At 45.6% G+C, this 26797-nt stretch overlaps 1 protein-coding gene across 1 annotated transcript in view; it reads right to left on the bottom strand.

Moving 5' to 3' along the window:
• Positions 1 to 2355: 2355 nt before the first annotated feature.
• The window catches only part of Dnah8 (dynein axonemal heavy chain 8), a 225306-nt gene continuing 200864 nt past the window's right edge, over positions 2356 to 26797 (bottom strand). Inside the window, exons 88-92 of the mRNA XM_035452046.1 lie at positions 23727 to 23883; positions 20970 to 21122; positions 19296 to 19485; positions 5774 to 5895; positions 2356 to 2779 (exon numbers count right to left, since the gene is read on the bottom strand). Coding sequence (XP_035307937.1) covers positions 2492 to 2779; positions 5774 to 5895; positions 19296 to 19485; positions 20970 to 21122; positions 23727 to 23883 — 910 coding nt within the window. The 3' untranslated portion in view covers positions 2356 to 2491. The remainder of the gene's footprint in view (positions 2780 to 5773; positions 5896 to 19295; positions 19486 to 20969; positions 21123 to 23726; positions 23884 to 26797) is intronic.

Genomic DNA, 26797 nt, shown 5'->3' with positions numbered 1-26797 from the left:
ATGTCTAAGGAAAGCCATTTGCTAAGCTAGAGAAAGACACTGGAACTGGGTCCCCAGCCAGCTCTCAGCAGAACCCAGGCAGTTCAGAAGTGCCAACCGTCAACAAAACCATTTGGAGGCACTGCCCAAGGGCCAGGTGCCCATACTGGCTGGGCCTCAGTGCCCATCTCTCTTTCTCCTCACTGTTGACTCAGAGCAAAATAATCAGCCACAGCAGAGTTCCCAGAAAACAGTGCCATTAACCAGTCTTATCGGTGACCTTTGCTAGAGTCACAGCTTTTTATACCCCCAGCCCCATTTTCTCCAAGACATTCAAGTCATCAGACAACATCAAGCCTAATTGTTACTGTTCTCTAAGTACCCTCTTGGACATCAGGGGTTTAGATTGTGCATTTACCTTTAATTGTTTGATCACCTCACATGTGTGTTGTTTCAGAATCCGTTGACTGGCTTGCTATAGCAAGACTGCATTGCTTTCCTGGGCCCGCCCAGACTGGAAGGCAAGTGCTTCCAAGTTCTAGCTTCACCCAGGGAGTGCCACCTTTGCTCTAGTGTGTGCCCTGGTCATGGGAAGTACAGAAATTTAGACCAGATGGCTTGGCTACTGTTCTAGTTAGCATCAACTGTCAATTTGACACAATATAGAATCACCTGAAATAATAATAATGTCATAGAGTAACTGTCTTCATCAGCTTGTCTGTGGACATTTCTGTGAGGTCTGTCTTGATGGATGCAGGTGGGCCCAGCCACTGAGGGCACTGCCACCCCTAGACAGGTGGCTCTGAGCTGTGTGAGAAAACTGGCTAAGTAAGCATGAACCTTTGAAGATGCTAAAGACTGAGCCAGCAAGAAAGGGTCTTCCATGGTTTGTACTTCAAGCTCCTGCCATGACTTCCCTCAGTGACAGATTGTGACCTGGGAATGTGTAATCCAAATGAAAACTTTCTTCCTCTACATTGCTTTTGGTCAGTTTTTTTTTTTTTTTATCACAATGGAAACGAAACAGGACAGGTACTTAATTATCCTTTAAGTTCTATGACTTTGACACTGAATAGGCCTCTGGGACACATCAGAGGTTACCATTATGGTCTACTTCCAGGAGCTACCCCAGACAGGAGGTACAGCAGAGTTTCCTCTGAGGTCATCCCTGGATGCCTTGGTTTGCCGTCACCATCTCCCATCAGGGTAACAGGATAACAGAAGAACGGGACAATTGGGAATGACTCCTCCTCCAGAACAGAGAGAATGAAGTCGGTGCAAATAGCTAGGGGCAGGCAAGAAGATTCCAGATGAGAAGACAGCGGAGAGACACTTCTTCACTATCCTGGAGCTACACGAGCGTTTCAGTTGAGGACCCCATCTGTTTTGTTAAATTGACAATTTCCTTCAGCAGGAAATCAAGGTTCATACTGAGTTTCAGACTAACTACTGAGTAAGAAATAGCTTCACTGTCTAAAGACTCTGCTTTTTAAGATGTTCAGCGTGTAACCTAATTTTGTTTGATGGAGTTTGTTTTGCTTTCTCCATTTGCTACCTAGACATGTGTTTTATTATTTCCCGCACAAGTGGGCTCGGGAGGGAGAGCCAGGGAGCCAGAGTTCCCCGAGCCTCAAAAGTACCACAGAAAGATGAGGAAATAACATTAAATAAAATTAAAATAAATTACAAGGTCAACTGTCCCAGTGGTTTTCTTACATCCCCCAACAGCACATTTGTGCACACTCATGTGCGTGCACATGCACACACACACACACACACACACACACACACACACACACACACACACGCACGCACACAAACTCAAAAGGGTAATACTCCAACAAACCTAGACATGGGAAGATTATTTATTGGGAGGGATTTTCTTTTTTAAATTGTATTTGATATATTTATTTGTATATTTTAATTACATTTATTTGTGTGTGTGTGTGCACGCACGTGTGCACAAGCATGTACTCCTAAGAGTGTGTGCTTGCCCCACAATGCTTATGTATGTGCTGATCAGAGTACAACTTGAGAGAGTTTTTTTTTTCCTTCTACCTGTGGATCCCAGAGTTTTCAACTCATGATGTTAAGTTTGGTGGCAAGTGCCTTTCCCCACTGAGCCATCTTGCCAGCCCAGGAGTGGTTTTCATTGGCGGAAAAAGTTCTATCTGCTAGGGTCCTTTTCGGATGGATCCTATCAACACCCTGTTTTCAACTTTTCAAATGCAAGCCTTCTAAAAAGGATTCTAACATAAAGACATGGGTTTATCTTTCAAAAAGTCATTATGCCATGATGTGAGTTCTTGGAATCAGAAGCAGGAATTCGGAACGGATCTTTGAATAGCGATGTGAGAGGAAGAGACAGACAAGCAATGGGAGAAGTGTCAACTGTTTAATTGGGGGAGAGTAATGAAGGACCTACTGGGGAGGGGAGACACACACGTCTGAGTCTGTCAATGGCAGGGCTTCCATGTGGCTTTTCCGGTGCCCAAGGCAGGCAGAAATGAACCTACTTGATGTCACACAAGAGGGCTACTCCCCTCAGGATCCAGTGATCCGGGGACAGCACCGTGCGCAGGTACACCATTGTGATGAAGGTGAGATCAGTTCGCCTGGGTTTCTTGTAGATAGGACACACGTACAGTTTCGGGTCCTTGGGTGCCGTGGAGTTGATGGCAAAGATATGCAGGACAGGAATCTGCATGAAGAGAACCTTCGGGGTGGATTCTGTGAGTTTCCCATTCCGCCTGTCCCAGGATGCTCCGTCCATATACAGCCCATAAATATACACACCTTCCTGAAAGATCAAGTGGCAGAGAAGGAGAGGTGCTGAAAGCTAGGCATCCATTATGTCAGCAAGGCTGTCAGTTCAGAAAGAAAACACGAGCCAGTCTTAGAGCACTAGCAGATAAGAGAACACCACTGGGGAAATCGCTTTCATGAATCACTAGGTCATGTTTTCCCCTGGGGCACACTGTAAGTCTAGCAGCATGGTGGAAACACCCTGCTATGAGTTATTGGAATGTGGGGTGGTCAACCTGGGTAACAGGAGAGCCAGGTCACCTCTGCAGGTAGCTGTAAGTCCAGTTTGAGCTGCTGCAACTTAGAGCTGTTGTCAATGGGACTTTAGGCCAAGATGACCAAGCCAACCCTGGGCTCCACCCCATCTCCTTCACAAGATGAAATGAGATTAGAGCGCCCCCCCAGAGGCCTGGGGTGGTACAGCAAAGCAGACACAAGAACGAAGGAGTTGGCTGCTCCACAGTGTATATGACTAAACCATCCTCCTTATGTAGCACGTTCTTTCCTACAAATGGACTTGCCTTTGTGGGCCTCACCTTTAAATCAAGGAAGCGGAGACCCTTGAGTACCAGTGAAAGTTTGAAATTTGTTAATGGAATTGCATGGTGATGGATTCTGAGGATAAGAACAGTGACTTTGGATCGAAGGTCATGTGGGCTTTCGTCTTTAGACTGCAGAGGGGACAGTCTTGAAGAGATCCCTGAAGGGATGGAGCAGCCTATGGAACTGGGGAGGAGGAGGCTGAAGCAGCTCCATAAAGACAGACAGGATGGGCAGAGAAGATATTTTACTTCTGGGCAAAGGGTTCAAATGTAATAAAATGAGTTATCACTTGACCATGGAAGACGAATCTGCTGAGCTGAAGTGTCTGAACTCTATCTTGCAGGCACCGGGGAGCCACAGAACATGTATTCATTAAAACAAGAAAGGGCCGGAGAGAATCATGGAAGCTCATAAAGTATATTTATGTAGAAGACGGTAACCGTTTTTCTGTTTCTAACGACGATGGGGCCGGGGGAGTAAATGTGGATCATGGCAAAGGGCAGAGAGATTAGCTGCAAAGAGTTTCTGGGACTCTTTCATGTGGGCTAACTGCATGAGGACCGTATATTTTGAACCACAAACTGAAGCACGTGGTTTGACAGTGAGATCTTTCGCAGTCACAGAGAATCAGGAGGCAGGAGTTCCCACCATTAGCTTAGTGGTTGACTATTATTTACACAAACTAAGTGACCACTAGGAACTATCCTACAGCCAACTGTGTCCTTTTTCTATCACCCTTGCAATTTAGGGACCTTAAGAGTCACAGTGCAAAGATGTGGCAGGTAGAATACTATCACCCCAAATTTACATCAACCCAGTACCTAAGATGCATCATTTGGCTTTGTAGATATAATGTGTTTAGATATAAATACTCTGGGTCTAGAAAGGCCCTAGATCCATTATGGTGCATGCGTGCATGTGCGTGCGTGCGTGCGTGCGTGCGTGCGTGCGTGTGTGTGTGTGTGTGTGTGTGTATGTGTGTGTGTGTAGGGGTAGTCAGGGGTAGGGGTAGAGAGGCACATAGGGAATAAGGCTTCTGAAAGTGCTGGTAGACACTGGAATGAGACATCCAAAAACCAACCAATCTTGCCAAGGGCTGCCAGTGGGCATCAGCAGCCAGGAGAGAGTCACGGAGTAGGCTTGTCTCTCACAGCTTCCTTCTGGAAAAAACCAACACTGCCAATAGCTGATTTATTTTGTTTTGTTTTGAAAAGGGGGTCTCATGTAGTTCAGGCTGGCCTTAAACTCCCGACCCTCCTGCTTCTGTCTCCTGAGTATTGGGATTACAAGTGTATACCACAACACCCAGCCTACATGGTGCTGGGGGTCCAACTAGGGCTCCATGCTGCTAAGCCAGTGCTCTTCCAACTGAGCTACAGTGGTTTCCTGACTCTTTAACTGTAAGGGGAAAACATTCTAAGACTTTAGCAACCCAGTCTGCTGTATTTTAGGCAACAAATATAGATTGGGGTACCAGGAAGCTAAGCAGTAGGACAAACACACACATTGAGGTGACATGTGTGGGGATGCAACCATAGGCAGAAGATTCGGGAACCTCGGAGTATGTAATAGAGATGCCCTAAATTCCCTTAAGGAGGGGCTGGTAGAAATAGACAGGGTAGGGGTATGTGGGATGAGGGCTTGGAGAGGCATAAGGAACCTTCCAAAAACTGGAAAGAAGATCTCCCACTACAAAGTGGCATAAAACTTGGATCAGAGCTGAGAAAAATCATCTGCTCTTGTCCCATTGGTAATGGGAGAATGGCCATCAGAGAAGAAGAACGAAGAACTAAGATTTATTGAGTTGTCATGTCAGATCCGCCACCAAGCCTACATGATGGTGTTTACAGCCTTGTGACTTCCTGCAGAGAGGTTGAACTGTCACATATTTTTCAGACACAGTAGCAAAATCATGAAAGAAGTTCCCTAGCATCAGTGTAAAAACAGCAGCTCAGAGGGCCTACTCTCTCCACAGCATGGCAGATGCTCTGCACCCAGAGTCCCCACACTCACTGAGGGACAATACAGCGAGTCCATGGCCCTCAGCTGCTCCAGGGGACCCCGTGAGCCCAGCAACAGGAGCTGAAGACACATGGAAATCCTTCTAAGTGAATGTGTACATAACTTGTATTAATAAAGAAAGGTCACCCGGGAAGTCTCTGGGCTCACTAGCTCTTGTCATTAACCTCCCACTCAGCAGATGGGGGAGGCACTGGCCTTGAGGTTGTCTGGTTACAACTGAGAAAAACCTCCCTGAAAAGCAGATGGGCGTCACTGACGAAGGCAAGGTCAGTTTTTAATTTTGTGTTTGCTTTTGTGGTAGAGGGAATTGACCCAGGGCCTTGCCCACTAGGTGACTGGCTGTTCGTGGCACTGAATCCCCAGCCTGCAACAATGATTTTGTCCTGAACTTGGATTCCCACCCTCAGCTCCCCACAGCACCTACCACAGGGGGTGCGGTGATCTCCTCTTTGGTCTGCCGCAGGACTTCATTGTGGATGGTCACCGTGTCCAGTGCCCAGCCTTTGTGAGCTCGGGTCACTTCTTGCCTCATTGCTGTGAGGAATCCTTGAGAAAGACAGAGAGAAGACTCTTGGTGAAGTCCACTTCAGAAACACAGAGGACGTGACACCAAGGGTGGCTTGACAGTGTCTAAACTGCCTGCCCATCCTGGGAGGAGCTGAGAGCAGAACCGCAGAGCAAGGGGCATTTCTTCTAGGGGTTTGTTTCCATGGGGACAGTGAAGAGAGAGGGACCTGGGACTGCAAGTCTTTTTAAGGGTTTCAACTTGGTCCTAGCTCATGGTCTCTACTGGAAAACACAATATCCAACGTGTGACTGGAATGGTAAAGTATTCTGAGAAACAGCCTTCCAATTAAACCCGAATCAAACCATTATGAAGCTTCTATTTGCTATAATGGGACAATTTCATTTAGTCTAAGGAAATAAGGCATAAACACCATAATAGGAACCTGACTTTCAATTTGATCAAACAGAGCAATCACACCGGAAAGGAAAGCTACATCTTTCAATGTGCATAACACAGTTATTTTAAGATAATGGGTGGCTCCGTATCTTGTGGCCTTTCTCTAAACTTAATATTTGGGAATCATGCCATTCAATTCAATAAGAGAAGTCTTTTCTGGCGAGTGGCATTTGATGTTAGAAAAAACAAAATATCCCAAATTTTAAAGCCGGCTGGAAAGCCTGCCTGTGGTCTACCTGTAATCTTTTGGTTCTCATGCAAATGGTGGAAGAATTGTAAGACTGTTGAAAATAGGAAATGTATTCACCCACAGTAATCTTTTTTAAATTGCTAATATTTTGGTAATCTTATGCATGAATACAATGTGTTTAGACCATCTCCATCCCCGTCTCCCATCCCTGGTACTCTGAGTGGCCCCTGAGAACCATGGAGCAGAAGTTGTAAGGGATTAAGCTCCCTGGGAGTGGAAAGAAAGAACTGCACCTAGCCTGGCTGTACTGAGGGACTCCCGTTTGAGGAGAGGGACACCCATTCTTTCATTTGTCAGTTCTCCTAAGACTAGCCACAGTGTACTAGGCATAGATTCAAGGTGGTATCAAGTGAAAGAAGCCACCCATGGGCCTGCATTCAAGTCTAAGAGAGTCTGCTTCTAGATGAGCAGTCCTCACCCTTCCTGAAGCTGCAACCCTTTTATACGGTTCCTCATGCTGTGGTGACCACAACCATAAAGTTATTTTTGTTGCTACTTCATAACTATAGCAAAACTACAGTTATGTACGTATCTGTGTTTTCCAATGGTCTTAGCTGACCCCTGCGAAAGTCGTTTGACACTCAAAGGGGTCAAGACCCACTGCCCTAGAGGCAGGCAGGGCTTTAGCCTGTCAGAGGCAAAGGTGTGAGAAAGGTTCAGAAGTCCTAACTACAAAGTGGAAGTTAACCGCAACTCCCCTTTCAGTATTTACTCTTGCGGTTTTTAATTATGGGTATGCCCATTATGGGGGTGGGGAGGGAAGGTGAGAGACATCAGATTACACCGGAGCTGGATGACAGGCAGGTGGCTGTCAGCTGCCGGCATGGGTGCTGGAGACCAGACTAGATTATTCTGCAAGGCAAGTACACACTCTCAACTGCTGAGCCACTGACTCTCCGGCACCTGGTTGCAAACCTTCAAAGATGCATGAGAACTTGCAAGATAGGACAGGACCAGCTGGAGCAACAGCATTTGTGAACACACACAGGCAGAGTCTACGTTAAGGGAGGGGTCGATGGTTCCAGATGGAAACAGTACAAACAAAGGTAGCAGCATGATTTCTTAGGTCAGAGTTCCTACTGCTTCTTGTAAAATGCATTTTTATTATATTTATCTTTGTACATGTGTGCATATGTGTGCACATGCATGCCATGGCACGGATATGGAAGTCGGAGAGCAACCTGCAGGGAGCAGTTCTCTTTTTCCACCATGTAGGTCCCAGGATCTAATTCAGGTTGCCAAGCTTGGTGATAAGAGACTTTATCCAGGAGCCATTTTGCTGGCCCCACATTGCTTCTTGGGAGGTGGAAAGCCACTGAACGTTTAGAGGAAGCCAATGACTTGTCTGCATTTGCAGCTAAGGAAACTCATTCAAAGCACAGTTTAAAACAGGATCTGGGTCCCTGAAGAGAGCCTTCTGCATTCTTCCCCAAGTCAAGTCCCTCCATCAACCAGAGTAGAAAAGAACACTCTTACAGTGTGAGCTAGTCATCAGGCAGTACAGCGGAAGTTCATCTGGAAACAACAGCTTCCTGCTTCCTGGGATCTCAGACGGTGATCTGATCACCAAGTGATCATGCTCACTTCCTTTTTTTTTTGAGATTTATTTATTTTTATGAGTGTTTGTCTGCATGTAAGTCTGTGTAAGGTGTGTGCATGGGATGCCCATGGAGGCCAGAAGAGGGCATCAAATCCCCTGGAACTGGTGCAACAGTTAGTTGTGCGCCACCATGTAGGTGCTGGGAATCAAACCTGGGTTCTCTGGAAGAGCAGCCAGTGTACTTAACCATTGAGCTGCTCACCATCCCAGCTCCTCACTTTCATTTTGAACACTGGGGAAATCTCACACATAAGTAACACATTCCATGTTTTTTGTAGGTCAGTGGTGTGTGTGTGTGTGTGTGTGTGTGTGTGTGTGTGTGTGTGTGTGTGTGTGTTTGTGTGTATGAGTAAAATTAAAAAAAAAAACTCAATTCACCCTTCTAATCAGTCCATGAAAATGTCATTTTTGTATTTACTTATTCACATGAGTGTTTTGCCTGCATGTATGTATATGCACCATTTGTGTGCCCTGGTACCCATGGAGGCCAGAATATTGCATCAGATTCCCTGGAACTGTAGTTACAGATGGTTGTGAGCAGACATGTGCTTGTTGGGAGTTGAACTCAAGTCCCCTGCAAGAGCAGCCAGTGCTTTTAACTGCTGAGCCATCTCTCCCGCCAAAAATGTCATTTTCATAACTCAACACAAGGTGTTCATCCATGTGTCTATTAGACACTGCATATCCAACTTGAGTGTCTGGAATTAAATTGACCTTAGCTTATGATATTTTAAAATTCACCTCTGATATTATGAAGCTACGAGGTCATAATGTCCAAGTCACTAATCCTGGTCTTAACTTCCTCTCTGCACCAGTTGAGTAATTGATATTTTTTCTATAACATCTTAAGTCAGGACTAAACTGTAAATTGACCTCATCCCATATGGCCCTCAGGGCCATGCCAGAGTGTCTGAAGAGAAGGGAAGCTGGCTGTGTTTTTGTTTTTTGTTTTTTTTTTTTTTTTCCTTTAGTATCTCCTTTCTGCTTCTAAGATTTTAGTCATTATCAGGGAGTCCTAAAAATTCCGGTGTTTCCTGTCTTGTCCTACTGGGGAGCATGTGTTACACTGTCCAGATTCCAACAATAAGCATCCTGTTCTTAGCAAGCCAGCAGGTGGAATCCAGTACACACGTCTGTTTAGAAACCAAGAAAGGCAGTGTTAAGCAAACACTCTGGAGACCTAGCGCAAGGGTAAGGAATGGTTTGTGAGCATGGGCAAGAAAGGAAACATGTATTTCCAAATCTATCAGTGATGTAACTATCCACCTGTCTATCTGAGATGGAGTCTCATTATCTAGCTAGCTTCAAACACCATCTGTAGCCAAGAGTGCCCTTCCTTGAGCATCTACTCCTTCTGCCTCCTCCTCCTCCTCAAAACCCACTCATTTTCTGTGGTGCTGGGAATCCAACCCAGGACTCTGAGCATGTTAAGCAAGCACTCCACCAACTGAGCTGCATGCCCGGCAGCCTCTCCAGGCTTCATCACTTCACACTGGCTTCCATAAAGGACACGATCTTGTCACATTAAAAATGTATTGAGTCTTCCGAAACATTAATTGTTGGGCTTTAAGAAACGAATGGCTGTCTCTCCTGGAGACTGATGTCAAACCTAATGAAACTACAATCTGCTTTTTCTGCGGCTTGCGTAAGTTCTTAAAGGACTATTGGTATAGCTTTCTTCACAAAAGCTTGGAAATCACTTTTGTTTTGGCATGAATTTAGTTATAATCATTCCAAAAGTGATTCAAATGTTCCCAATCTTGAAAGAAGAAACGGAAAGTCAGTGAGACCTCTACAGCAATAACCTTCTATTGTTCATGAGGTTTAGCCACCCACATGAAAAATGGGTGACTCTGACTACACACTGCGGTTCCCTGTGGTCTCAATGAGGTGCTTAAACAATCCTTCCTTCAAATTCATAAAGCATAATGAAGTCTTAAAACACTTGTCAAGTACATTATTTTAAGAAACTCACTATTAATCTAGGATCACACTGTGGAAAGGCAGGTCTGAAGCAACATTTTTCATGTGTTAATACCCATAACCAGAGCTAGCTAACCCTGAAGCTTTCTGCCCCTGACTTGTGCAATCAGCTGGCTTAGAGAGAGCAGTGGTGTGTTTTAAGTGGTCTTCCCCACAAGATTTCAGAAAAGAGGAAAGAAACAGCTGGTCAGGAGAGCTGTGCTTCTAGGCTTTACAGAGAATTGGCTGGTATTCTGTAAAGACAGTCCTGTGTTAATGGCAGGCAGCAGGAGTGTGTGTGAGCACGTGTGCCTGGAGGCCAGAGTTCAACATCAGGTGTCTTCCTCAATTGTTTGTTTTGGGTTTTTTTTGTTGGTGGTGGTTTTTTGTGTGTTTGTTTTTCGAGATAGGATTTCTCTGTGTAGCCTGGCTGTCTTGGAACTTGCTTTGTAGACCAGGCTGGGCTTCAAACTCACAGAGATCTACCTGTCTCTGCTTCCCAAGTGCTGGGATTAAAGGTGTGTACCACCACCTTTAATTTTTGTTTGTTTTTGAGGCAGGGTCTCTCACTGAATACAGAGCTCCCAAGTCAGTCAGAAAGGCTGTCAACGAGTGCTGGGTTTGCAGATATACACCACCATGCCTGGCTTTTATATAGGTGCTAGGGATCTGAGTTCAGGTCCTCATGCCCCACTAAGTCACCTCCCCAGGCTCCCAGGTGGCACTTTTTCTTCAATAAATGAACTGGTCTTTCTGTAATAGGCCTTGGTTTTCCCAGTTATTTCTTGCCTAAACAGTTACCACATCTCCCAGCAGCATCTTCAAAGACAAAGAGAAATGATGTCCCTGCCACGCGTTTATGACAGGCAGTTTTTCCCCCAAATGAGAAGCAAATGTGGTTCATTGGTAAGTTAAATAAAAGGACAGAAATCATTAGACAACGATGAAGCTGGGCAGCCGAGCTAATGAGCACACACTGGGCACCTTTCAGAAGAGCTGGCTAAACGTGGTAGGGCAGGTGTCTGAAATGGCTGGAAATTTCAAACCCCAGGGCAGCTTGGTCCAGAGTAGTGAAAACAGAACTGCTGGAGAAGGAATACACAGAGCTATAGTAGAGTTTCTTCTCAAACTGTGTGTGTGTGTTTGGGGGGGGGGTATGTGTGGTGTGTGTGAGAGTGTGAGTGTGTGTAGTGTATATGAGTGTGTGTGTGCTGTGTGTGAGTGTGTGTGGTGGGTGAGTGTGTGTGGTGGGTGAGTGTGTGTGTGTGTGTATGTGTGTATAACTAGAGGCTGAACTCATGTGTCTTCCTCAATCACCCCCTTACCTTATTTTTCTAGACAGGATTAGCTGAACCTGGAGCTTACCAATTTGGTTAGCCTGTCTGGCCATTGAGTTTCTGAGTCCCATCTTCTCTGCCACCCCAGTGCTGGGATTACAGGTGCATGCAGCCACACCCAGTTTCTCTCAAATGTTAATGATTCAGGAATCCTCTGGGGAAGGGACTCCAGGTTCTGTCCTGGCAGGTGGGTCAGGAGAGGAGTGGGACCTAGGGCTCTGACCTCCATCATGCTGTTGCTGCAGTAGGACCACACATCAGTTAACAGGGATCTAAGGTCAAGGCTCTTGTCACGTTAGAATGACTAAGGGAGCTCTTAAGAAAACTGATCATAGAGGCTCTCCACTCTAGAGTCTAGAGGTCCTAACCCCTGAGATTAGGACAGGATTGGTTTTGGGTTCCAGCCATTAGTATGTATTAAAAATGTCCCAGGTGATTCTGCCATGGAAGGCAGGCCTGAGAACTGCCACTCTGTCAAATGCTCTCGCAAGACAGGCCACTTGCCAGTGACTGACCCACATTTGTTTTAAGAACCGGTTTGACAAAGGAGAAGGGCAACGCTTCTGAGTACAAGTGAAATATCTAGAAGGCTTGTCAGTGGGATGAGCTGGCTCTTTGTAGGGACTCTAGAGAACACAGGTATTCTGTGACACTCCTCTAAATGGCAGGCTCTATCAGAACACACACACACAGTAAGGCTGGGACCCTCCACCCCAAATGGCTGGCGTGTGGAAGTTAACACAGCCAGCCTTCTCCTTATGTAACTATGGCTTTCCCTTGATTCCTCCAGTGCCAATTCTTCTCTCGCTCCAAATCTTTCCGTTATGCCCTCTGGCATGGTTCCATTTCCACACAAAATAGTCTCTCCACCTTTTTGCTTTTACTGGAATCAACCCTGGACACATACACACTTCCCAGTCATTCCCCCACCCATCATGAGAACCTCTCTGCTGCCCTGACAACCACAGGCTCTGGTGACTGGCCCTTCTTCCCTTCATCATTCCTGCCATCTGTCCCCAATCATTTCAGTACCCCACCAACATCCTCCCCCCTACCCCCGTGTGCTCGCACACTCGAAAAGGCAAGAAACCACCTTACATTTTGAGACAGGCTCTCTCCCTTGAACCAGAAGTTCACTGACTTAGCTGGACTAGCTGGCCAGCTAGCCCCGATGGATCTTCCTTGTCCCTGTACCCTGAGTGATGGGATTATAGGTCTGTGCCAAGGTACTCAGCCTTCTTTGTAGGGTTTGAACTCGGGTCTTTACACTTGCATCTCAAGCACTTTACTGAGGCATCTTCTCACTCCCTCTGTCCCTCTTCAGTGTCCTTCCAACAGTCTGGTCTCTCTGCTCTTGACCTCATCATTTCTGTATTTATTTTACTTTGTATGTGCAGGGGCAGGGGTGCCCGTGTGTGTGCTGTGGTGCATGTGTGAAGGTCAGAGGACAATATGTGGAAATCAGTTTTCTCCTTCCACCATGTAGGTTCCAGGGAACAAATTCAGGTCAACAGGCTTGGTGGCAAGTGCCTTCTGGGTGCCACTGAGCCATCTTGCTTGCCCTGACCACAACATCTGTACTAATCAACTCTACCCCCTTTCTTCTCTGCCTCTTTAGACTCTTCCTTTTCAATGAATGCCAGACAAAGCCCCAATGACAGGTAAACCCAGAGACTCTCTTCTTAGAGAATACCAGCAAGTAAGTACCATCCAGCTGCCATGCACAACTTCAGGGGGTTTTAAAATCCCCTGATGTCCTTCCCTGTCTCTACCAGCTCTCTTCCCCCATCTTCTGTCACTTTCCTGAAATTCTTGCCCCCAACAAAATCTTGCCTCTGCCTTTAAGTGGAGAATAGAAAATTCCCTTTGTCTCTTAGCACCAAGCCTGCACCACTGTGAGCACCTGTCTTAGTTAGGATTGCTATTGCTGTGATGAAACATCAAGACCAAAAAGTAACTAAGGGAGGAAAGAGTTTATTGACTCACACTTCCTCATCATAGTTCATCATTGAAGGGAGTCAAGACAGGAACTCAATCAGGGCAGGAACCTGGAGGCAGGAGCTGATTCAGAGGCCATGGAGGGTGCTGCTTACTGGCCTGCTCAGCCTGCTTTTCTATGGCACCACCCACAATGGGCTGTACCCTCCCACATCAATCACTAATTAGGACAACAACACTCTATCGGCTTGCCTGCAGCTGGATCTGATGGAGGCATTTTCTCAATTGAGGGCTCCCTCCTCTCTGATGACTCTAGCCTTTATGTCAAGTTGACATAAAACCATCCAGCACGCATCTATGGCCAGTCCTTCCCTGCTGTTCTTGTTACAATGGGAGAGGTGTCCAGGTGCCCATCCATTGGTCCTGCACAGTCTCTCCACTGACACACACATCCCTCCTGCCTTTTTAAACTCCCTGACTACTGGTATCCTTAGACTGCCTCTCTCTCTCTCTCTCTCTCTCTCTCTCTCTCTCTCTGTGTGTGTGTGTGTGTGTGTGTGTGTGTGTGTGTGTGTCTCCCCCTTGCTTTTCTCTCTCTCCACTTCCTCTACTCATCTTAAAATCTAACCCCTCAAGTTCCCACCTGCACCCCTGGGACTTCTATTCCAACCATGATCTTGCTGAGAAATCCATCTAGCCATTTGGGGCCCATCTGGCTTGACCTCTGGCAGCCTGTGTTATGACCTTCCCTTCTCTTCATGGTTCCTGCTCTCCCTTTTCCGAGCTATTGGTGGAGGGTCCAACTTTGTGTGCTCTGGAAGATGATGCCCAAGGAGCCAGCACAATCCTCGTGAGGATGGCTTAGGGGAAAGATGACCAGATTTGCATTGGGGAGACTGCTAGACAACAGAACTTCCTGTGCTTGCTGTTGGCATTGAGTCAATCACATGGAGAGATGAACAGCCACTCCTGTGAGAAGAGGCTGAGGCCCAAGGCAGAGCCTGCCTGGCAAAGTCACAAGGAGGGGCAGGAAGAGAACCAAGGAAGTGCACAGATGGAAGCCAGGGTCTAAAAGAGTTTCCAGGGATTGGAGAGATGGCTCAGCAGTTAACAGCACTTACTGCTCTTCCAGAGGCCTGGAGTTCGGTTCCCAGAACCCACAATGTGTGCCTCATATCAATCTATAACTCCACCTTGATGAGGGGTAGCAGATGCCCCCTTCTGGCCTGTGTGAACACCAGAATGCATGTGGCACACACAAGAGATGGGGGGAGAGGGTCCGGATTTGACACCCTAGCTGCAGTCAAGGGAATGAACTCAGTGGAGATGTCCTTAGGTGGAGGTGGCCTTGGAGATAGTGGTTTTGATAGTTCCTGATGGCTGGCCAAATTACAAGGGACTAGACAAAGGCACTAGACAGTTGGTAGCCATATGCCAAGACTAGAATTTTAGGAGATGTGGCTGTGACTATGACCAAGGCCAGTGCTAAAGGCTCCTCTTGTCTGAAGGTAGGCAGAACTGCCTGTCACCCACACTAAGGCTTTTCACTGAGTGCAGTGGGGTCCCTCTGCAGTTCTGAGATTTGGGCACAGGGGCACGAGGAAACAGCTGAAGAACTGACACGAGACAAGAAGTTTTTCCTGGTTCCTTTCCTATCCTGAAAGTCTATTAATCCTTGGCCCACTTTCCACCTTGACAAACAGCAGCTCTTGGAGCCGTTCTCAAAAAGAGCATTTGGGATTGCATTGCTCTGAAAACGCGCGCGCGCACACACACACACACACACACACACACACACACACACACACACACACACGTACACGCACACACAGGCAAGATAACAGGACAAAAATGACCCATCTCTTTGCTTCGGCAACAACTCCTCTAAGTGAAGAATCATGATTCATGCGAAAGAATAAGCTGGTATTGATATCTGCCACAACAGACTGCTATGGCTTAGGGAGGGACAGGGGGAAAAACGGGAATCTAAATGGAACCAAGCTCCAGACTGAATTAAGCATTTGGAAAATGATTGTTGCTGCAGGTTTCAATCTAATACAGAGGTGCGAGACCCAGGGAGCATGGCCAGCTTCCACCATCATGTCATTAGGACACCTTTGAGTCATTCCCAACATCAAATGACAAAACGTGGCTATTAATTTGAAGGTATCACTAAGGAGTCAATGTCTTAGCTTGAAGTCTGCCTCCCTATAATTCATTCCTACTGGTTTAGACACCTCCCCCATGTAGAGAGGACACACACACACACACACACACACACACACCAGAGTCTAAATCATGTGTACATGATGCTCCTGAGAATGGTACGAGGCTGGGGGAGACTTCCTTTGTGGGCCCTGAGAATCACAGCCTTAAAGAGTTTGATAACTCCATGTGCTCAAAACTGCCAGAGAAAACTAGTGAAAGAGAAAGGCTCTCCAGGTCTGCAGAATCTGGTGGAGAGTCCACCCGCCCACCAAAGAAGAAGCCGTGCCACTGAAACAAACAGCATAGGGTCACCGCTGCAGTGTGACCATTTTAATCATCCAGTCTAATTGTCCACATGGCTGAGCTCATCAACTGCCACAGAAATAACCGTGAAGGGGGCCTGAAAAATAACAGGTGAGGCTCTGTGCTCTATGATTCAGCCTCTTCAAATATGCCCAACCACACACACACACACACACACACACAATATCAAGCTAGTCACAAGACAAGCCAGTGATGATGTCAACAGTGCTGGCTGGGATGTTAACCGGAGGTGGGAGTGGGGTGGCTAAAGAAGAATGCCACCTGTCCTTTATGGTAGCATCGACCTCAAAGCCACCTAGGTCTGAGAAGAGAAGGCCTGGTGGGAAATACACCACACACAGTGTAAGATCCCAGAGCTGTAAGTATTATAAGGTGATAAAAATGTTCACATGTGAACAAATTTAATTCATTACATTTTTTATTTGGGAAGGGGTGCACAACACAGCACACATGTGGAGGTCAAAGGGCAACTTACTGCAATTTATTCTCTTTTCACAGTGGGGTCCTGGGGTTTGAACTCAAGTTATCAGCCTTGGCGGCAAGCACCTTTACTTTCTGAGCTACCTTGCCAGGCCCCAAACTCCCTGTATTTATGATGAAACTTTAGCCTCTTTGTCACGTCAGCACCATGTTTTACTTAAATGTGTGGGGTGTTATATTTAAAGCCATTTACTTAAATGTTTTGAACTAAAGGAATAAGATGATTTTGTCATAGTGACTTGGAAAGGAGCCACAAGTCTCAGGAGGTGCATTCACACTGGAGGACCTATTGTTAATGTCAGATAACCTTTATCTGTTCGGACACTGCCTGTGCACACACACCAGGAGGGGAGGGGCAGCGAAGGTCTCTGCTTTTCAGATGTGGCCAACCGATGTGGAACGGGAAAGTAATTTGTCCCTGCTGTCAAGAGGAGGAGAAGGAAGCAGGGGTGTGATTTCTGTGCAGGCAGAGGTGACCTCCAGGCTTCTAAGCAACAAGCCGAAAGCAATCATAGATAAGGTTGTGGGTGTGTGAGGCTGTGCATGTCTGTAAAGGCTAGGGTGCTGGCTTGAATTCAGTGTGGACTTTCTGAGGGAAAACGTCAAAAGTCTCCCATGGAGGCAGAAGTAAAGAATCTAAAAGGGTTTTGTCTTATTGGTGGGTACTGAAATACCCATCTCCATTGGTTTTTGGTTTTTGGTTTTTTTCAAAACAGAATTTAGGGGCCACTGAGATTGCACAGTGGTTAAGAGCACTTGCTGTTCTTGCAGAAGATCCAGGTTTGGTGCTTCCAACTGACTAACTTTGCCCCAAGTGATCCAACACTCTCTTCTGCCCTCTGTGGGCACCTGCACACAGAGGGTCACATACATGTACTTGGGCACACATATATACATGTAAAATAAGATAAATCTTTAAATTATTTATTTTTTAGTTTTCATTATGTGTATACTTGTATCTGTGCATGTGAGTCCAGTGCCTGTGAAGGCCAGAAGAGGGCATCAGTTGTGCAACTTGTTGTGAAGGTAGAAATTGCCATGGTTCATGCTATAAACTCAGAAAATGTTAGGGCACTTGGAAATGCATGGAGCAGAGCTGGCAAGATTGCTCAGTGGGTAAAGCACTTGCTGAGCAAGCCTCATTACCTGAGTTCAATCCTCACAACCTACATAAAGACAGCGGAAGAGAACCAACTCCACAAAGTTGTCTTCTGACTCCTCCCAACACACATAATGACACATATGCCCCCTACATCACACATCTAATAAGTAACTAATTAATCTCAAAGATATGTTGCATAAAACAAATGAACACATATGCACAGAGGGCAAATGAATACATGCTTTACAGGCACAATAGTTGCTTAAATTCTATTTATAAAAAGTAACTGAGTGTCTAGAGTGTATGGCTCAGTAGATGGTCACCAAGGAAAGGGCAGTGTCACCCACATGCAGGGGAAGAAACAGTACATTGAAGACCCCAGGAAGTCCCACTGTGCCTCCCTAGAAGGCAAGACCGTGATCCTGTATCCACTGTGCCCATCCTTGGCCTTCATAACAATGGGCTCCTACAAGTGAGGCAATTTTCATTGGGCTGCCTCCACTCAACATTGTTTTTCATGAGATTTACCCATACTCCTATGAGTAGCAGTGATTCCTCTCAAATCAGTAAGAATGAACACTTCTTAACTCACTGACAGACCAAACAATCGGGGTGCTGAGCATAAAGATGCCTGAATCCCTTCCTCTGGCTGAGAATGATTTGAAGTAAAACTACCTGCCCTGTGGTGAAACAGAACGTTGCTAACTCTCCAGACTTTATAAGCCCCATGGCATCAAGTCAGCAACTTTCTCGGAGAATGTTTCTAAAATGGAGGGATGGATGACACAGAACAGCTGAGCACCTTCAGTGAGAGGGGAGAAGGACCACCCCCGTCTTCACCCCTAGCCCCAATCAAAGCCCACTCAATTTTTCAAGTCTAATTTTCAAACCCAAATCAGAAAATTTTGGCACATCTCTGATATCTCAAGCTTTGGCTTTTTTATTTCATGTATTACCTATTACATGTGTGGGAGGCCACACGTGACAGTGTGCCCACATATGAATGGGGGTCAGAGGTCAATGTCAGGCATCTTCCTCTATCTCCACATTATTTTTTATTTTTTAAGGATTTATTTATTTCTATTTTATGTGTATGAGTGTTTGGCTGAATGTATGTGTGCCTTGTTCTAGCAGAGGTCAGGGGAGGGTGTTGGATCCCCTAGAACTGGAGTTACAGATGGTTGTGAACCACTGTGTGGATGCTGAGAACCAAATCCAGGTCCTTTGCAAGAGCAGCCAGTGCTCATAACAGTGGAGTCTCACTCCACCTTATTTTCTTAGATAAAGTCTCTCACTGAACCTGGAGTTTGTCGATTTGACTAGCCAAGTTGCCCAGCAAGACCCCAATATCCTCCAGCCTGAAGCCTCCCAACACCATTGGACCTGGATTTGTTGACACAGGTGCCGAGGATCAAACCAGGTCCTCACACCTGTGTGGCAAGCATGTTCCCAAATGACCATCTCCTTAACCCTGTTTTGACTTTCCCATCAACAGTAAAAACTAAAGTTTGAGAGATTTTTTTAACCCTTTCACTACAGGCCATGGCTTACTCATGTGGCTGAAGAAGAAATGGAGGAAGGGTTTGGCCACTGCACAGTGTGATGAAAGTGACAAGAAGGATTTCAAAGGATTCTTTGTATTCTCGGGCCTGTGAAAGGCTGTTCCCAGCACCCGACAGCTGTAGGACCACCCGGCTTTATGGAGTACACATTTAGCATGTGACATTGCCATCCAGCTACACACAAACTTCCAAGTGAGCCCATTCCCTGTGAGCACCTACCTTGGGGGTTAAAGAAACCAGTCATCCAGAACACGTTAGGCCTCCCTTCAAATATCCAGACTGAAAACTGAGCGTTCCTCTCCAGAAGCTCAGTGAACCAGAAGCCAAGGGTAGAGGAATCCCAGGACACCCTCTTCCAGAGTTGAGGTATGCGGGCATCATACATGTTGTCCAGCGCGTCTCTCAAGTTCTGAAGGAGACGAGGGTAAAACTCGTGATTACGGAAGCTGGAGAGATGGCTCAGCAGCTAAGAGCACACAGTGCTCTTAGAGAACCTGAGTTTGGTTCTCCACATTCAAGTCAAGTAGCTCATGACCACCCGCAATTCCAGCTTCAGGGGGTCATATGTCTGGCACCTGCACTCATGTGTACATAACTATGTACAAACACACAGATATATACATGATTAAAATGGAATATATAAGATCTTTTAAAAATAATGGTCTTGCTTGGTGTTGGTGGTGCCTTTAATCCCAGGACTCGGGAGGCAGAGGCAGGTGGATTTCTGTGAGTTCGAGGCCAGCTTGGTCTACAGAGTGAGTTCCAGGACAGGCTCCAAAGCTACACAGAGAAACCCTGCCTCAAAAAAAATAGTGGTCTTGTGGGCTAGAGAGATGTCTCAGCAGTTAAGAGCATTGGCTGCTCTTGGGGAGGACCTGGGTTCAATTCCCAGCACTCACATGGCAGCTCACAACTTGTCTGTGACTCCAGTTCCAGGGTATCTGGCACCCTCATCTAGTCTCAGTGGGTATTATACATATATATATATATATATATATATATATATATATATTGTATACATACATACATGCAGGCAAAACACTCATCTACATAAAAATGAATAAATGCTAAAAAAATAATAGCTTTAGAACTACATGAATAGGAGACATCACTGGGGAGCTGGGATATAGCTCAGTTGGTAAACTCATTACCTTGTGAGCACGAGGACCTGAGATTCTCAGGACCCACATAAAAATACCTTGGTGTGGGTATGTACTTTACAATCCCAGTACTGGGGAGGCAGAGACAAGGGGATCTCTAGGGGTCCCTGGTCCCTTACCCTAGTCTAATGGGTAAGTTACAGGTTCCAGTGAGAGACTCTGCCTCACAAATAAAGGTGTCTGTCTCTGTTAAGTTTGAGGCCAGCCTGGTCTACAGAGCTAGTTCCAGGACAGCTACTGCTACACAGCAAAGCCCTGTCTTGAAAAACAAAAACAAAAAATAAAAAGATAAAGATGACAGAGGAATGACATGTGAGGTTGCCCTCTGCCCTCAACATGCAGGGTCTCACACATGTGTATGCACACTCACACACGTAAGTATAACCACACACAAACAAGCATGTGCACACACAGATACATACATGCAAAAAGAGAGAAAGAAAAAGGAAGGAAGGGGGAAATAAGGAAGGAAGGAAGGGGAAGGAAGGAAGGGAAGGAAGGGGAAGGAAGGGGAAAGAAGGAAAGGAAAGAAGAAAGGAAGGAAGGGGGAAGGAAGGAAGGAAGAGGAAGGAAGGAAGAAAGGAAGGAAGGGGAAAGGAAGGAAGGGGAAAGGAAAGAAGAAAGGAAGAGGGAAGGAAGGGGGAAGGAAAGAAGGAAGGAAGGAAGGAAGGAAGGAAGGAAGGAAGGAAGGAAGGAAGAAAGAAAAAAGTAACCCCAAGAGGCAGCTGCCTACCTCACTCATGATGATTGTCCCTTCAATGGCCAGTTTGAGATCGCTCAGGCTGTTCCGGAGGATTGAAATGACTCTCTGCATTCGGTCAATTTCTTGTCTAAGAAATATGTTCATTGAATTAAGGTGCCCCATCTTCACCAAACGAGCTTTCACCTAAAACAAAGTACAACATACAATAAATCCATTTTTTTAAAGAACCATTCATCATTTCCCTTCCAAACGACCTCTCCTGTTTTCCGTTCTTTCTCTTTCTCCTGATGTGTCTCCACTAGGCCCAATGTACTAGAAAATATCTCTTGCAGAACCAGACTGGCTGTTAAATCCCCCATTTTCTGAGCTTCAAAAACTTCTGTTCAACTTAAATGACTTTTATATCCTACTGATTGTACTTAGTTGATAATTGGAAATGTTCTTTAAAAAGCTGAAATAAAATTGTACCTATTTCCTCTTTCAAATGATTAGGTACTAAGTGTCAGCCAAATATTCTTCTGCAATCTAACCTTCACAAGAGTACAGCAGGACTTTGTGTTTCCATTACCCTTATAGAGTTGTTATTAGAAATGTCACAAAAGTTAATACAGCCCAAATCTTTACAGAACAGTCACCAGTGAATACAATTAACTGCAGATCATGGTTGCCTCAGCTTTGGAGGCTAAAAATGGCTTTCCCTAATCTAATCAGTGAAAATATTTGGCTTCGTGGGAGAGACACTAAGCGACCTGTCACTTGTTCCTGTTGGCATATCATTTATTGGCCACGTTAAAGAGATCAATACCAAAGCCTCTCGTTGTGGGCACAATAAAATATAATGATTAAATAATTAATAAGCCAATATACATTAACATTTAAGTTTAGTGATACTTGCTAAGAAGAGATTGACTATGGATACCAGCAGGAACTCTTGAGAGGACTGGAACTTTCTGATGGCCACAGTCTAAGAGGTTCTGGGAATGGAAGGGTGATGGAGACAGAACATAGATTTGACTCAAGGATAAGTCCAAAGAACCACCCAGAGGCTAGCAGCTGAGGGACCCTCTTGCCAGAGATGCCCACAGCCCTTCCTGAGATGTGGGATGTTAAGCAGCTTCTTCCAGCAACAAACATCTCTGCTGTACAGCAGCTGTGTCATTCTAGTGAATTAAAGATGAAGGCAGGAAACAGTTATATAAAAGCCACCCATCTGAGTGGGGCTACCTGAGCAGGGCAGACCAAATAACACCAACATCACAGTCCAGCTGGCCAGTGGAGGACCATGACCCAGTCCCACATACTAACTTCAGGGTTTCTCTAACTCCAACATTTGTAATTTTTAAATGTGTGTGTGTGTGTGTGTGTGTGTGTGTGTGTGTGAGAGAGAGAGAGAGAGAGAGAGAGAGAGAGAGAGAGTACGGTACGTGCATGGATGGGTGGGTGCCTTCAGCAGTCAGAAGATTCCTGGGATGAATTTCGGTTTTGAGTTGCCCTCTGTGGGTCCTGGGATTGGAACCCAGGTCTTCTGTCTGAGCTGCAAGTGTTCTTAACTGATGAGCCATCTCTCCAGCCTTTCAATTTTAGTGTCTAAAAAGATTTATTTTTATTTTATTTTATTTTATTTATTTAGAAATAAGAGCTCAAGCTGGCATCGCTATAGAGCTAAGATTGACTTTGAACTTCTGATGCTCCAGCCTCTACCTCTTGAGTGATAGGATTACAGGTGTGCAGCACCACACCCAGTTCATGCAGTGCTGGAGATCCAACCCAGGGCCTTGTGCATGCTAGGCAAGCACTCTGCCAACTGAGCCACACCCCGGTTGTGTTTTCAGTCTCCGTCCTGAACTCTTCAGCCCAGGGGACTGGATGGCACCCTTTGTTCATGACTACCCTGCAGCAATTCACTCTGGGGAACAAGAGATTACAAAAAGACCACTTCAGTCCCACAAATGGGACATGATGAACACGCTGGCGTCTACCTGTATGTCTGTGTACCATGTGCATGCAGATGCCTGTAGAGGCCAGAAGAGGGAATCAGATCCCCTGGAACTGGAGTCATGACGGGCTGTGAGCCACCTGATATGGGTGCTGAGAAATGAACCCAGATCCTCTGAAAGGACAGCAAGTCCTCTTAACTGCTGAGCCCTCTCTCCAGCTCCCAGCTGCAGGTTTTAACAGAGAAGCTTGTTGGGCACACTTGCACCTGCAGTCCCAGCTACTCAGAAGGCAAAGGCAGGAGGATCACTTGAGCCTAAGAATTCTAGGCTGGCCCAGGCAACATAGCATGACCAATTTCTTCATAATTAAAAAGAAATAATAATTGTAACAGAAGGGGAAACACCCTAGAAAAAGAGTATACTTTTAATGCCGACTATATTTCATGCATGGTTATGATTCCAGCATAAACTGTTTATTAATAAAGTCAAAGGCCTTCTGTGGTCTCCTGCCTGAGTCTCACGATACTTCTGGGAGCAGCTGTCTACAGTAATGGGACTCCATTTGTACTGTGGAAGCTAATGGCATAATTAGCTCTCAATTTACAGATTTCACTTGACTGCTACATTTTCAATACGTGATTCTATAAAATAAAAGAAAGAAGGTTTGATGAGATGCTTGCAGCCAAGGATAACCACCTGAGTTTGATCCCTAGGACCCACGTAATGGGAGGAGAGAGCCAACTCCTGCAGGGTGTCGTCTGGCCTCCACATGAATGGTATGAGATGTATGAGGTGGGGGGCACATCCCCCAGGTCCCAGGATCTTGTCCAGCAGGAAGGGTGTATCTTACCTCATGAGGCACATAGTCAGGTGGCAGCTTGCTCAGCATGTCCTCAGACAGCCTGTAGACGATGGCCTCGCGAGTCTCACCCATGCCACCACCGCTCTCCTTGGGTTGAATGTTGGTGATGGTATCCAGGACAGCAGATGCTGTGTTACTCTGATACCTGATGGAAAGGGGCAAAGGCAGCCTTGGAGGTAAATCGCCCAACTTGAAGTGTGCTGAGGGGATCTCTTAAGACACAGCCAGCCACAAGAGAAAGAGAAGAAAAAGGAAGGGAAGGAAAGAAACTTCACCATCAACCTATAGGAACGGGAACACTTGGGTTCCTATTGGCTTCTAGTGTGACGTCAAGAACAGCAGAGCAGCAGCGGTTCACTTCCAGATAAAGAGATTCCTTAAAGTATCTTTGGTGACCCAAATTACCTTGACTGTCACTTGCTTACACAAGCAGCTTGGGCTGGCTACTGTCTATCCTCCCCGGCTCAAGAACTGGGCACAAACGTCTACCAGAATATGACAATCCATTTCATGGAACAGAACTATCTTTTTTCCCTCCTTGGATGACTTGCTACTCAAATCTCTCTGGTCTGGTCTGGTCTGGTCTGGTCTGGTCTGGTCTGTTTGGCTTTGTGTTTTCTAATTCCCACTGTGATCCACTGTTGTCCATCTTCCCCACCTAAATGCTGCTGCCAGCTAGAAGGTTCATTCAGTCAGGCTGAAGAGACAACTCGGTTGGTAACGAAATTATGGTGCAAGCATGAGGCCCAGAGTTCAGATTCCCAGCACCCACATAAAATGCTGGCTATGGCAGCATGGGAAATGTCAAGGGGTGGGGACAAGGAAACAGATCATCAGTTGCATGGGAGCGGATGTAGGAACGGAGATTAACTACAAATAGGTACACGGTTTCCTTCTGGGGGATAGAGATGGTCAAGAATTTGACTGCAGGGATGGTCACACAATTTGGTGAACTTTACTTTTATTCTCTATTTAAATTTAGGGAACTTAAGGGGGCAGATTATACTTTGTTAAAAGGATTTTTTTTTCCAGAAACCAAGGAGGGCAACAATAACCTATCTTCAGAGAAGCACAGAGGACGGGGCCACCATCAGGCTGCCACTTGAGAAGATTCTAAAGAACACACTTCAGAGGGGAGAAAGGTGGTTCCCATGAAAGTTTTGAAATGTAGAAAAGAATGAGCCAATGCCTGGGTGAACCTAAACAACTATTACAGGGTAAGGCAATAACTATAAGTCAATTGTGGGGTTAAAAAAAAAAACAAGACAAAATTAAAATATAGAATTGTCAGGAGGGGAGTGGTTTGGGTTAATGTTCCTTAAGAATTTTGCTTATTCACGTATTTGTATCTGTGTGTATATGTCTGTGTCTGTATATATATGTGAGTATGCTGCTCACAGAGGCCTGGAGCTAGCTTTGTAAGCAGTTATGATATGGATGTCTGGTGATACTTTGTTCAAGATTCAACAAAAAAAGCTTATCTGAAGATCAGAAAAGCAAAGCAGCAAGCCACCAGTGTTCTCACCTGTCCCAATGCTCAGACCAAAAGGGTGAGCCTGTCCTCAGACTGTATCTCCAAACTGTGCTGCTCTCCACCAAACCTCAGACTGCAATGCTCCTATCTCCTCTGGCCTTATATTCTCTAGTGCTGTGATTAAAGGCACATACTACCACTGTCTAGCCTCTATGGCTAACTAGTGTGGCTGCTAGGATTAAAGGTGTGGACCACCACTGCCTGGCCTCTGTGGCTCTGGCTAGCTTTGCACTCTGATCTTCAGGCAAGCTTTATTTGTTAGATTACAAACAAAATACTACTATTAAATGTATGACTTCTAAATTTGAAGAGAGGAAAAATAGAATTGGTAAAGGGCCAAATTGGAGGAAAAAGGGAACAGAAAGAAACAGTGGCATAAAAACGGCAATATCTGGGACTGGGAAGAGGGCTCAGTGGACAAAGTGTTTGCTGTATGAGCATGAGATCCTGAGTTTGATCCTCAGCGCTCACACTATACAAGCTTGTCATGGGTCTGTGTGTCTGTCGCCCCGGTATTGGGCAGGGGAGGGGGAGATAGGTAGATCTTGGGGGCTTGTTGGCTAGCCAGTTTAACCAAAATGGTAAGCTCCAGGTTTGGGGAGATCTGTCTCAAAAATAAGGTAGATAATTATTGAGGAAGACATCCTGCTGTTGACCCCTGACCTCCACACATGGGCAAGTGAACCCACAACACACATGCATATACCATACACACTTGTACACACATGCACATACCACATACATATGCACACATACATACCACACACCCCACACACACATACACACCACACCACACACACATACCACACCACACACACACACCACACCACACACACACACACACCACACCACACACACACACCACTCCACACACACACACCACACCACAAACACTCCACACACACACCACAACACATACACACACACACACACACACACACACACACACACAGTAGGATGGCAACATCTTATGCTGACTCTCTATATTTTTAAACAGTTGAAATGTTCTTTTATATTCACTCCATATATATTCCACATGTAACAAATAAGTTTTTAAATAAATAATCATGTAAGGGTATTTCTAACAACAAATCTGACTAAAGGCCTGTAAAAAGCTATTAAGTTGATAAAAATAAGGGAGTAGTTCTATCTGCATTGTTAAAGGGAGATCTCATCTAGAATTCATAATAAAATAGGGTGCTACAAAAGCCAGTTATGAGTCAGGACTGATCCATACCTATGATCTCAGCACCTGGAAAGCTGAGGCAGGAAGACAGCCATGAACCTGGTGTGCAGAGTGGGTTCCAGCATACTCCAGGCTACAGATACCCTATCTCAGACAACAACAAACCCACAAACCAAACAAACAAGAAAGCAAACAAAACAAATAACTAGGCTCCTATGTTTTGTTTTGTTTCTTAGTATTTTGTGTACAGGTACAAAAAAGTCTAGAAGGGTACTCTGACAGTGGTAAGCTTTTTCTATAATCGTTCCTTTGTCTTTCATATCCCTCTGTATTGTTTAC

Source organism: Cricetulus griseus (assembly GCF_003668045.3).
Source record: "Cricetulus griseus strain 17A/GY chromosome 1 unlocalized genomic scaffold, alternate assembly CriGri-PICRH-1.0 chr1_0, whole genome shotgun sequence".
In the NCBI taxonomy this organism is placed as follows: Eukaryota; Metazoa; Chordata; class Mammalia; order Rodentia; family Cricetidae; genus Cricetulus; species Cricetulus griseus.
This window is presented reverse-complemented; position numbering and strand designations above follow the sequence as displayed.